General features: G+C 41.2%; 1 protein-coding gene across 2 annotated transcripts in view; it reads left to right on the top strand.

Moving 5' to 3' along the window:
• si:dkeyp-14d3.1 (transmembrane protein 132C) overlaps nucleotides 1-13,532 on the top strand; it is a 166,607-nt gene that overhangs the window by 136,965 nt on the left and 16,110 nt on the right. The window contains exons 5-6 of one of the 2 annotated variants that reach the window (XM_004544144.5): nucleotides 2,601-2,744; nucleotides 10,347-10,555. In XM_004544144.5, the coding sequence (XP_004544201.3) occupies nucleotides 2,601-2,744; nucleotides 10,347-10,555 (353 nt within the window). Of the gene's footprint in view, nucleotides 1-2,600; nucleotides 2,745-9,739; nucleotides 10,231-10,346; nucleotides 10,556-13,532 lie in introns of those variants that run through there. The other variant, XM_076890712.1, reaches the window with a different exon arrangement.

Raw genomic sequence — 13,532 nt, 5'->3', positions numbered from 1 at the left:
AATACAGTTTCGGGCCAGTTCTCATTTTTATTGCTGCTTCGCATGAAGGAATAAAAAGTACTCCGTTTTTATTAAATGTGTGTGTCATTTTCAGATGCATGCTGCACATCACTGTTCTAAATCAATGCTCACTGGAGATGGTGTTTCAGGTGTGACTAAGCTATAGCATCTTTGCCTGGCTGTCATCATGAGGATCTGTTTTGTTAAGGGTCTTTATAAGAAAGCCTAGTATCTTTTTTTTCCTCCCTGCAAGGCCTCCTAAAGAAATAATATTATCTGATAAAGATAATCCCTACTCCCCATTTAAAGGCGACATTGACACATGACATAAACACAGAATATCCTTAACTGTACGTTTTGCTCATAAGTCAGTAGCCATGCTGCCGACGTTCGCAGTTACTGTATGTCGCATATCGTTCTCGTCATTTCTCCTGATGAAAACATTGTTTGTCACCGCTCATCTTAGGCCTTGTTATTCTTGTAACAACAGATCATAAATCATAAATAATTTAAAAGATAACATAGTGGCAATACTGCATTTTGACGTGATGTGTTAATTTGTTAGAGTTGTAATCTGCTGCATTCAGTACAAAGGAAGCTCGCTTCGTAACACGACACAGAAACCAATTATTTTATAGCGTGTCTTATCTCCTGTTCAGCCAATTTCACATTAAATGCAATACGTATTTAGTCCTATCAAAGGCTGCTGTTTTCTCCCGCTGTTTCTGATACGACGCAGAGGAGGCCTTCAGAGAAATCTTTACATGCTAAAAGTAGCACTGGTATTATAAATGGCACATTCAGAACTATCAAAATAAAGCTTGCATCTCAAAGACCAGCCTGATCTATAGTAAGAACACGTGCATTTCTTTTAGTTTCGCAGGCCCATATTTCATTGTCTCTTCATTCACACTTTTTTAACCTGCTGATGTTCGCCACTGGTCTCTATTATGTGTTTAATTGCGCTGTCTATGTCCGAGCTTGCGGACCGCTGATGCATCACCGTGCGATCCCGCTGTGGCTTATTACTGCCAGGCTTCGCTCTCTACAGCTCTCAGGTCATATCCAGCTGCTGTAATCTAACATTAGCGCCAGCTTTCACCAGGTCCCCACCATTTACCCTATCATATATTATAGATGACCCTCTGAAAATGGAGGAATCCCAGCAGACGTGGAATTAATTTACAGCATTCCTCGGTTTTAAGACGAATTGAATCAAAGTCAGTGGCACAGCAAGAGAAGGGTTTATATTGCTATATAACACTGTCACAGTCTATAAAATTGTAATGAAACGCCATTTGAAGATTAAGTGGGTTTTTTTTGTGATTCATCGGTATCTCTTGGCTCAGCTAATAATCATTTCACTCCAAAGCTGAATGATGCTACAAATGACCAGCCTTACAAACGACGAGCTTTCTTTCAATCAAACTTAATCCTCCTTTTCTTTTTTTTTCTTTCTCTTTGAATGAGCTCCATTGGAAAGCTCACAAACAAGTCTTTGGAAAGCGAGTGCACGGCTCTTGTGTACTTCCCCGGTGACTGTGGGATATATATGAATATGGACAGGAAGTCAGCCACTGTAGATTGGTCCTGTCTGTGCCTGTCAGGTTTAGCAATAAAACACTAAACAAATGAGACGTTTAATTCAACAGGCATCACTCAAGAGGAAGATTTCTCTGTTAAAAGGGGGGAAAAAATAGTAGGAACACATCTTCAGTGCTGGCAAAGCTTCAATACAGTGGGGACAGAAAAAGATGCCTTCGGGTTCTCGCCTATTGAAATCAAGGAAATCTGAGCTTTTGTGAGACTGTCTCTTTAGCAGAATGAAAACATCTTGAAAATAGAGACTTTTGTCATGCTTTACAATTAGCTGAAGTCCCTTAAGTTCACCAGGCGCAATATATGCGTGCTCTACACTGTAACTATTGAAAAGTACACTTTGACCTTAGTAGCGACTATTTACTGTGGCGCTCAGGGTTCTGTAGCAGTTTGTGTAATTGAAGTGCAATTTCTTTGGGCTGAATAGGCAGAAGAGACAATCCAATGTGCTTTGGTGACTTCAGAGAGAAAAAAGTTAACTCAGACTTATCTTAATTGGTTCCGATTATCTTCTGTGACAATGCTGGTGTGTGTATGTGTGACTGCGTGCGTGTGTGCGTGCGTGTGTGTGTGTGTGTGTGTGTGTGTGTGTGTCTGTAATGAAAGGTTAAGATTTCTGTTCAGAGTAATGAAGCTGTGCCAGTGGACTTAAAGGACCGGGGCTGTCTGATCACTGATGTCATTTACTGGAACGATCTCTACTGCAGTCCAGGGGCAAATTGGAGCATTTGGTTCTTCTGTTTCTTTCACAGAGCCTAGTTAAGTGTGATTGGGCAGCAAGTGCCAATTTATACATAATGGAACTGACTAGTGTTGGCAGGTTAAGTTTGACTTTTATGAAAAACATTGTAGGTAAGGTATGGGAAAGATAAAGGATAAGATAAGATATCCATCAGTTATTAGTCTGAAGGTTTATCCACAAACGATTAACTTTCATTTCTAAGCTGTTACTTTCTAACTGTTTCTTTGCTTTGATCTCTGTCTTCTTTTTATATCTTCAGGACTCTGAGATTCTGAACACCGCTGTATTGACTGGAAAGACGGTGGCTGTTCCTGTAAAGGTGGTGACTGTTGGAACTGACGCCTCTGTTACTGACGTCTCTGAAGCGGCGACATGTCGCTCAACAGATGAAGACGTGGTCAAGGTCAGTAAGATCAACTTCTGAAAAGAGGGGGGGGAAAGACTCCCGCAATCTCTGCTCTCGCATAAACACCATGCCATCGCAGGCTTCAGATTAGTTTCTGTTGGTGTTTTTCAAAGAGTGACATTTTATTTATTTATTTTTACATGAGCTGCTACAGCTCAGTGCAGTACCAAGGTGATGCCCTGTGCAAATATGACTTCAGATATATAGACAGGTGCAGTACTAGTATGTAAAGGGTTTGCATTCTTAAGTAATGTTGTGTATGTGTCTACTCTTCGGTTTTAGTTCAGTTTGGTTTTATTTAGTTTCCAGAGTGGGTTTTATTGATTCAGTTTGATTTTTATTGTTTGAAAAAGTGTAGTTTTCTTTAGTTTTCATTATTTTCTGTGTTAATTTTACTATTTTAATTATTATTGTATGAAAGGCATATGTCAAGATTTAGGAAACTCTATACAGGTATAACAATAAAAACACAGAACTTGTTGAAAGCAGTTGACTCCCGGTCTTGCAGACATCCATCAAAGTCTCATTAGGCAATTTGGGCATATTTTATTTTATTTTATTTTTGATAGGTTTTCAACTTAACAACATCATTTTTTTGTAGTTCTTTACTTTTAAGACTAGTTTTTATTTTTATATTAGTTAACAAGATTTTGGTTTTCAAATTTTATTTTATTTTAGTTATCTATAATATAACCTTTATGTGTGGATATACCTGCAAAATATGTTTAAATGCTTAATAGTAAATCTGTTAAATGTGAACAACATGTAATCTAAAATGTCTGTAGTCCATTTAAGTTAATCAAATGCAATTTGCAATGGAAACTCAAATTGCCATTATAATTAACCCACATATGAGCCCATGTAATTATATTAAAGATTAGGTAGGTAGTGCATTTTTTATAGAAAGTGTTGAAATGATGTTTAGTACATTTAGCACACATGCACCCTGAAGAAAATGAAAACAAACACTGGAAAACAACATGAAAGAGCATGTTTGATATGCAGTGACAACTGACAACTTTTTCTTTATACGGTCCCTTTTAAACCTGCAGCATGAAACCAAAAAACAAAAAAGTGTAAAAGTGGCTTTGCTATGCAAACAAAGGAAGTCACACTGAGACGGGATCCAAGAGACTCAATGCAAACCCAAAGAAGAAACAGTCACATCAGTCAGCACCCCCACGGCTCATTTGGATGAGTGTGCAGGCCCGTGGACAGAAGGTTTGGCCCTTCCTGCAGTGTCTTGGTTAGATTCTGCCTGAGGCTCTTTGCTGCATGTCATCTCTCCTTTAATTGTCCCACTATTTTTTCTGCCTCTACTGGCTCTATCCAAAAAGCCCTACAATGAAAATGCCTTTGGTCTGTTTCCATTTCCAAATGGCTGTGATGTCAAAAATTAAAAGCTATAGTAGACGAGAACATTTACCATAATTGATCACCTTAAATTGTCTTAAGTGTGTTCTGGAGGACGATTAAGTGAAGAAGGATGCTTCTGCTTTAAAAACAAAAAGCCCCACCTGCAGCATACTTACTGTTGCTCACTCAGGAGGGTTTTTTTGATAATCATAGCCTGTGATCGTATACATAAAGGTGACAGATTGTGACCTGGACGATTAGGATTAAATAAACACAGAGTGACTTTAACATAGAACAGTGAATCACATCACATGAAATGGTGCTTCCACTTACTTCAGCCTCCTAAATTACAGTAAATTATAAAGAAATACCAGGTTACATGATTTTTCTTTAAAGCTCTTTGGGAATTTGTGCAGTTTACACAAATTTGTTCTGTGTAGGAAGAAATAAGGCTATGTCTGTGCTTATTCTGGGTTATCATGTTGACAGCTACGTGTAAGGCTCATGCAAAGCTCACCATATGAGCTGCATTTACTGTGTGTGAATCTATGGAAATGTTTTTTCAAGCTCTTCTATTGGCTGTGTTGTCAGATTGAGGCAATTTTGATATCTCATTTGTGTCATTGTCCTCTTTTTTTTTCACTTAGCTTGCCTACATCACCTTATACATGTTCACACAATCCAAAATAAGTGTTACCTCTGGCTCAGATCCAGCACTCTTTCAAAGAAAGCCACGTTTCTTTTAGAAGGCATATTTTTGTTTTCCAGGTGCCTCCTTAGCACAGTCCAACCAAAGCCATAGGAGTGATAGCTTTTGCTGTAATGTTGATTAACAAGTTATTCTTTCTTCAGGTTGCCTCCACTGGCTGTGGTTACCCATGGTTTGCTTCATAAATCCATATCCATGTAACAGATTTAATTTTTCTCCTCCTGGGCAACACTGACAAAAGCCTTTTAAGTGTATAGAACTTGCCTCTGTGTGAAGAAAGTACTGATACTGCAAAATAACAATTCATTCATAACATTTGCAGCATTAATAACTTGGAGCTCTGTCTTCACGCTCAGCATTAAACAATTTCTTGTTTCAGAACTGAACTGTGAATTCTAGTCAGAAAAGATGTGCGGTATTTCAGCAGCCCGCACAAATAAAAGAATCATTGAAATAACAACAGCAACACACACATTCATGAAATTGCAGGGATAATCTTCCATCTTCACATTAGCCATGAAGGTCGTGTTATGAGCGAGCTCCTGCAACTCCTGCTATCGTCGCGCAGCATAATCATTAGAAACCTTGCTATGTGCAAACCTTTTCCTTGCACTGAAGTGAGCGCTGAATCTTATGCAGAGATGTCTGAGCAGCTTAATTGCTTCTGTCAAACCGGCTCTGTGTACAAGCCAGAGACAGACTCATCCTACCTTCATACTCCCTACTCCCATCGCTCATATCTGCCTTGGATTGTGACTGTCTGGTGAGTAGTTAATTTCCTGGGCTAGATCCAGAGACAGCCTTAATGTCCTCTGTAAGTATTCTCCCGTTAGCTGCCTAATGCGCCTGATTAATGTGGCGGTGGATCCTCCTGGACGTTTACGATACTTTGTAAAGAAGAATGACGGAGAGCGTGTAACTCGCAGAGGCAGTTCCACCCTCGGCGTGGCGCGACACATACCCAGTGGTGAGGGTGGAGGAGGGGTTAAAGGGCCTGCTGATTAAGTGGCAGTGTCCCCTTATGTCGCAATATTGATTTAAGTCTATTCTGGCCAATCAGAGCGCACAGCAGGGCGGTATAAGCACGCCTGTGTAATTGGTCGGGACAGCACGATGTCAGCTGCCATGTTTTCCGTAATTGTTTCTCCCTAGATTAGTGGGGTGTTGATCAAATTCCTAGCAGGCAGTTACAGTAATTTCCTTGTCATTAAGAATACCGTAGCAGAGCTGTACGTTAATAAATACCAGATGTTTACAATTTTTTTATTAATTTAAATTTTGTAGGCTTTTTTTTGTAGTTTTTTCATTTAGCTACTAGATATGGTGAGTGAGCCCTGCACGTTTTTCGGTCAGGCATCGCATAGCCTGCAATTCGCTGCTCATGCAGCTCAGTTGCTTCACACCAACTAAGTAGAGTCAGAGATGAAGAGACTGTCAAAGCACTTCAGTCTCAGCAGACTGAGTGTGGTGAGAGAAAAAGAGGCTAACAATGAGAGCTGATAAAGAGCAGGGACTCCTCTGACATCTTTATCTGTTCAAACACACTCCCGCATCGGGAGCACTGAGTCCTATCTGCTCCATGACTGACTGTAACCAGGGGAAGGACACCGCGCTCGTACAGACGTTTAAAAGCTTCTTTAAGCCGTCGGTCTGTGTTTCATTGCACTGTATTACAAGGTACCACTTTGTACGTTCTCCGTACTTGGCGTAATAACACAGAGGAAATATCCACTCATCCTTCATGTGTCCACTTGAAAATGCAAGGCCTGTGCAGTTCTTAACAGAAGTTCTCTGATGGTTAGATGTAGCCTTGAAGGATGCCCTACAGCGTGCTTTTCATCTTTCTCACAGGGGCTTTCAGAACTTTTTGGTCTCTGGTCATAGAGTCCACTGCTGTTGATAGCTCGCTGCTGTGCAGGAGACTTTTTAAAAGTTTAAGAATGGCTGGTGTAATAACAAATGTTATAAATAGGGGGTAGCAATTCAAGTTTGTACAAAGAAAAAAACAAATAATTATACCATGAGTAATTTTAAGTAGTGTGCAATCAGTTCAGTTACAATCAGAAACTGTTCACAATGTTTGTGGATCTGCACCAAAAATGTTAAAATTACTATTGTTTATCACTTGTCCCTCCTTTTCTGTAAAATACCTATAAATGTGCATTACTTAAAGTTACTTACAGTATAATTATTTCTTCTTCTGTATTTTACTCAAGTGTATCTATTAGTAGATGTTTGTAAGTAAGTGTAACTACATTGTAATGCCAGATAAATTACACTGAAATTCCTTTTAATTCTAGCAGAATTACACCCTTAGTGACAGGCCGTATTCATACATGCCAACCCTCCCGATTTTTCCGGGAGAATCCTGAATTTCAGTGCCCCTCCCGAAAATCTCCCAGAGCCATCATTCTCCTGAATTTCTCCCGATTTTCCACCCGGACAACAAAATTGAAAAACCATATCGCAGAATTCATAGTGCGGCCCAGCCAATTCCAGTTTCCAACAATGACGGCAGCTACTTAGTTTAATATTACTCTTATTTCTCTTTCTGGGTCGCAAAATAAACTTTTAACATATTTTCAGGCGAGAATGTAGCTGTGTAAACTTCAAATATCTGAGCTGGCGAGAACACCAAACACCCGACACATCGTTTTCAAACCCCCGCAGTCTTTCGCTACTCGGGTTAAACATGATATATAAGTCACTTTGATAACTTAAAAATGTTATTGTTTGGCTTTTTCAGTGTTTTATTTGTTTGTGAGTAAAATGGTTTGGCTGAGATTAAAGTTATTAGATTAGGTTAATTTTAACTTTATTAATCCCTCGGGTGGGTTCCTCCGGGGTTTTCACACAGCTGAATAAAAGTCAAACAGAAAACTGATTAAACAGAAGTGTGAGACGGTCAAGAATTTACGCCAGTGCCCGGTTATATTTTAGATAGCAAGGAGCAGACGGCAGAGTTTCACTCCACCGAGAGAGCTCGTGACGTACTACCCGGCTTTCTTTAGCCCGCGAAGGCCGGGTCCTCAGGTGGAAGCAGCCTCTGAATTTGGACACCCAGCCGTTTCTGGCCAGCCAATAATAACAGTGACATTTAACTTATTTTATCCAATAAATAAACACTGTAAAATTTATTTATCAACCCCCCAACAGCCCTTTTGAATGTTTCCCCAATTCTGAGGTCTCAAGGTTGGCAAGTATGGCTGTATTCTAAAGTGCTACTGAAGTTCCCAATGATTTGGCTAGTTAGATTCCATCCATCCATTCGCTTCCGCTTATCCTTTTCAGGGTCGCGGGGGGCGCTGGAGCCTATCCCAGCTGTCATAGGGCGAGAGGCAGGGTACACCCTGGACAGGTCGCCAGTCTGTCGCAGGGCTAACACACAGGGACAGACAACCATTCACACTCACATTCATTTGCACATTCACACTTAGTGGCAATTTGGATTATCCAATTAACCTATCTTCCAACCAGTGAATTCCATAGTACGTGCTTCAGAAACACTTAAAATAAGATAAAAACTTTTTAATTTAGCTGATGTTGGCTGATGTTGTCCCCTTCAAGATCCTCTCCTTTTGCAGTTCTGGACTCTTTCCAGTGCTGTTACTCTTACAAATGTGTGAGTTTGTGATGCATGCTGAATTTCATGCACTGCATCCAAAAAGTGATTTTGAGGCGTAGGACAAAGAGAGGTGCTAAGTGACAGTTGTGTTCATACAGCCAAAATATTTTGTACACAATGCCCTGCTCCACAGTTCAGGCCATTTGTTCTGAATATTCATAAATATAAAAACAATCATAAGTGCTTATGATGCTCACCGCATGTGCCGCCTCTTGGCTTGGTCACTGCGAGGTCTTCCACTAAAGACTGCTGTTGTAGACCCGGCTCACCTCTGGTCCCTGATATGAAGGTTTGGTCAGTTTGACTCTGAAGTTTTCTGCACAAATGTACAAGCAGTCAGAGGGATAAGCGGTTTACCAGTGGAGAAGGAGACAACCTTACAGAGAAAAGCAGCTTAATTCAGATCAGATCAGGGGCAACTTTGTGAAAAAGTATAAACTTGTATCATAATCACTACCATGTCGTCTGGTTGACAAAAAGAAAGAAAGAATCACCTCTCTCCACTGCCGACCTGCTGTCAAACTCGGGAAGGCAAAGAGAAAAGAAACAAATGTGCACATGTGGACTACAGATATGTCCAAAATTGTTTTCTTATTCAGTTTTTGTATAAAACTAAGTACCGAAATAGTGTTGAAGGTATGTATTTTATTGCACAAAAACACTACTATACATTTCATTTCAAAGCAGATTTTGCATGTACATGTTATTGCATTAAATTGTTCTTTCACTTCTTTCCTGACTTTGAAGCTGCGTGTTTATATCCATATGTCAAGATGAATGGGAGCAAAAGAAATCAGCTGGAAGGTCTCTCATGATGCTGTTTTGATGTTCTATTGTTTTGATCAAGCGTACACCAAGTGGGGCTATTCTTGCAATCCACATACCAGATCTTGAGGAATGCCACTAGTTCAGCCTGCAAGCTCAGTGGGGCAGACAGAAAAAAAAGAAATAAACAAAATTTTAAAAATCGATGCAGCAACTCTCCAAATATCTGCTTTTATTTATACAAAACAGCCACATTTACTTTCCACGGTCCCGCACAAACTCCACAGCTAGCTTCATGCTGAAGGTGAAGTGAACAGAACACATTCTGTCACACACAATTTTTTTTTTTCCTCCTTTGGTCTCAGAGGATATCCTGCCACAGCTTCATGATAAATGGTTGTTTATGGTTTTATCTCACTGTAGAGAAATAACTTGGAAGAAGAAGCAAGGGAAAAAAAAGATTTTTTCCCCAGACCGTCGAATTCCATCTGGTACCAGCCATGGCAGTCTGTTCCAAGATGAGATTGATATGTAAGATTGAGAAAACGCCCAGAGGAATAAAAAATGTGTTCCTACATTCAAGGTATACTAAATAATTACCCATTAAGTGCTTAGACTTAAAGAGGTAATTGTATGTGTCTGTAAATCCTCATAATCAATAATCAAGGAATAACCTTCTGACGGTTACATGTTTCTAAAGCACAAAACTGGCTCACTAATTCTTTCTATGACATAATTTACAAAACCACTAGCTTCAACTTTGGTCATTTTTATCAGCTGTCATCTTACTAGTGTCCATCTGCTGGTTCCTCTTTCAGCTGCAGGCTGAACAACAATAAAACAGCAGACCATGCTGTGCTTTCCCTCAGGTTCAAAGATGTCCTTGCTGTCCTCCCCCCTCTTCTCCTGAGAGTCGAGCAGATCGAGGACCTTTCATCTTGTTCAAAGTAGTTACAGGAATGCTATATCAGAGGAGTGCTCAGAAGTGTAAAGCCTTATAATCAACTCGCAGGGCCGGGGCCAACATGGTACTCTGTACAGTATATTGCACTGTGTAATTTGCTGTGTAGTCATCTAGTGCAGCCGTCAGAAGAGCTCAACTTAAATGCTGTCTTTTTTAATCCTCCCCCCTCCTCACATGCAGGTGTCTGACAGGTGTGACTACGTTTTTGTGAACGGCAAGGAGATGAAGGGCAAGGTGAAGATGATGGTGAACTTCACCCACGGATACCTAAGTGCTCAGCTGGAGCTCAACGTGTGGATCCCCCGTCTCCCCCTCCAGATTGAGGTGTCAGACACGGAGCTGAGCCAGATCAAAGGGTGGAGGGTGCCAATAATGGCCACCAATCAGAGGTACTGCAGCGCGTGCATCTGTTGCTAAAGGGGCTTTGCGACTGTGTGTTCTGCTCTCTTATTTTTTCAGGGAGACATTTGTTTTACTAATTGGATGGAATATAACGTGATCTTTATAATTAACGTTTAGTCATTTTCTCACTTTCGTGTCAGCTCCTGCGCAGCCATTTCCAGGCGTAATTTACAGTTATCCAAGAAAGAACACCAAGGTTACATCACAAACTTTAGTACAAGTTGTTAAGTTTAATAAAAATAAATTGGTAATTTGTTGACTTTTGCAGCCCCAGTTTCAAGAAAGTACAAGTTCAAGAATAGCCTTTCTCCTCGGTGATGTATTTGATTTCAGTAATGGCAAAGATAAGGTAATGATGTGACATGTGACGAACACCACTCCACCTGTCTCTTCCTGACTTCAGTCCTACTGACAGGTCTTGGCTGATAACAAAATGGCTGACCTGTGCATTACAGCTTGTCATTACGACTGGCTTAGGGTGGCCTGCCATTGCGCCTTGTGCCTGTCAGTTGGAAAGAACATTATTAGAGCTGTCTGGAGGTCAGACTTCTCCCCTGGGGCCTCATCACTACACAGCACCTCTGCTAACGCTGCTGCGCAGTGTTACTCTGCAACTGTTGAAATCCATCAATTGATGGAGCAGTTATCAGCCACCTACGGTAATTACTTCAGGAAAAGCGTTGAAGTTAGACTTTAAGTCATCCCATGCACCAGTGTGGCTACTCTAATTATCCCTGCTCCCCTCTTATTTTGAGTGACAGCATTCAACTAATACTGTGGCTTGTCCAGGTTGTTGCTTTTCCAGCTGTGTGCTGCTATGCCTTTATCAGCGGAGACAGCCAAGCCATGTTGTCACTGTTGACGCCAGCACCGGAGCTTTGTTTTTCCCCATCTTCGGCACGTCTTTGTTTATCGGGGGATAACAGGCGTGACCTTGCAAAGAAGCACTATACCTGTTGATGAGAATAAGCTTTGGTCCACGGTCCGTAAGCACACGGAGAAGTAAGCCAGCGAGCAACAATAGCAAGCGGCACGCCATTCCTCTATCGGGAAAGCTGGCAAGTTGTGGCCACGCTGGGAGGAGAGAGACAGAAATATAAAAAATAAAATAAAGACACATTAGGCCTGTTAGTGGGAGAACTGCAAATGTACTCCTCACACAGTTTTGACTGACACTGCCTGTATGGCTCACCTCTTCCCTCCCTAAGCCCTGTCAAAGCACAGACAAGATAAGCCTTTGCAGACAGCAAACCTAAGTGTAGGCGTAGCACTCGAGCATCCACCATCCTTTACCGCTTCTCTCAGGATATGTATGTTGAGATTTTACTTGTTTAATCAAGGTGATCATTTAATATTCAAAAAGAAAAGAAAAAGCGGCCCTCAGTTATCCTATAGAGTGCATACCGAGTGTTTTCTTGCTGCTGTAAAACAAATAGCTGTACTGACATGCCTGCAGCATTCAAATTCGAAAAATATCCACCAGTGTTCTTTCATATAGAAACAACATTCCTGCTATAACGACCTTCATCGTGTCACTGTAGTAGTTGAATGCCAACACAAACGCAGCACATGATCCACAGGCACAACAAAAATAAGCATGGCACACGCATTAATATGCAGCACCTCCTCTGAAGTCAGAGCTGGGCTTGAAAGCGAACGGAGCAGAAAGAAAAATTGCTTTGTGAAGCGGGTTGTTCTCAGCACTGAGTGATTTGTTTATTAGATTAACCTTAGATTAGATTTTGAGATGGTTGCACAAGTATTGGCATATAAGATTTATGCCGAGGCTAAAATGGTCAGACTTCACCATCAGCTTGTTTACTCCTGAATGTGTTACACCTAACTAATAATCACATTTATTAGGTGTAACAATTACATGCCGGTTCAGTCTATGTCAGCGCATGCTCTCGAACATCAGAGCTATTTGTCAATTCATTGGCTGTGAATTTCAAGCGTTTACACTCAAAATGATTCAAAAAACGCAGTTATTGATGAGAAACTTTCAATTACTGCATTGGAAAAATAATATGGCGATTGTTACTATGGGCCTGGACTTGAACAGGTAATAAAGGCAGGGATGAGGAGTCAGGCTTGTAGTATTTCAAGTTTCATTTCTACCTCTTTGTCTCTTTGAGCTGGTTTCCATCTTTGCTTTGTGTTGCTGATTTGTGATGGTGTGTGGAACAGTAGCCTAAGGTTTATATAGTCAACTGGCAATTATGTGACGGTGCATTTCAGGTCATTTCTGAAGTAACGTAAGAGTATTGTTACGAGTAGTGTAACCTCACAATGTACAAGGGACCAGTTCAGTACGTCTCTAGATGCTGAATGACTCTGAGTGTATCTCACGCTCCACTTTTCTCTCACTCTGAACACGCTAAAGCTGTTCTCCACTTGAAGCAGCAACTCATACTCAATCTGGAGCAAGCAAACCATATCTTTCGGGGACAGAACTGTGACCTCTGACTTGTAAACTCATACCTGTCAGTTTGCACTTAACTGAGCACTGAGACACCAATGGTTGGTGCTGCAGTAGGCATCCAAAACCAGGTGTGCCAGGTCTACCCAGAATCCTCCCCGACCACCTGGGGGGGGCGATCGTTTGAGTGCTGAGCTACTCTGCTCACCCAGGAGTCTTAAGACTCATGCAAAGCTGACGACATGATTACAAAATCGATCCCCTAATTAGACTTAGCTGGTGCCAAGTGTAATTAAGCTTAAAAGTGTTATTCATAATGCAAAACCAGTGATTAGCACAGACATTTAATAGCAAAACTGTCACGGGTTGCTCTGAGGATCCACTCGCAGGTCTGTGGATGAAAACCTGATGAGAGACTGACCTGGGCCCCTAAGGAGGTGCAGAACTCCCTCCAAACACGCGACGTGAACTGTGGGCCTCGGTCCGAGACCACTTCAGCGGGGATCCCGTGGAGGCGAAATACATGAGTCGACAGAAGCCGGGCG

Source organism: Maylandia zebra, linkage group LG12 (genome assembly GCF_041146795.1).
Source record: "Maylandia zebra isolate NMK-2024a linkage group LG12, Mzebra_GT3a, whole genome shotgun sequence".
Classification (NCBI taxonomy): domain Eukaryota; kingdom Metazoa; phylum Chordata; class Actinopteri; order Cichliformes; family Cichlidae; genus Maylandia; species Maylandia zebra.
Note: the sequence above shows the minus strand (reverse complement) of the source record. Positions and strands in the feature narration are given on the sequence as shown.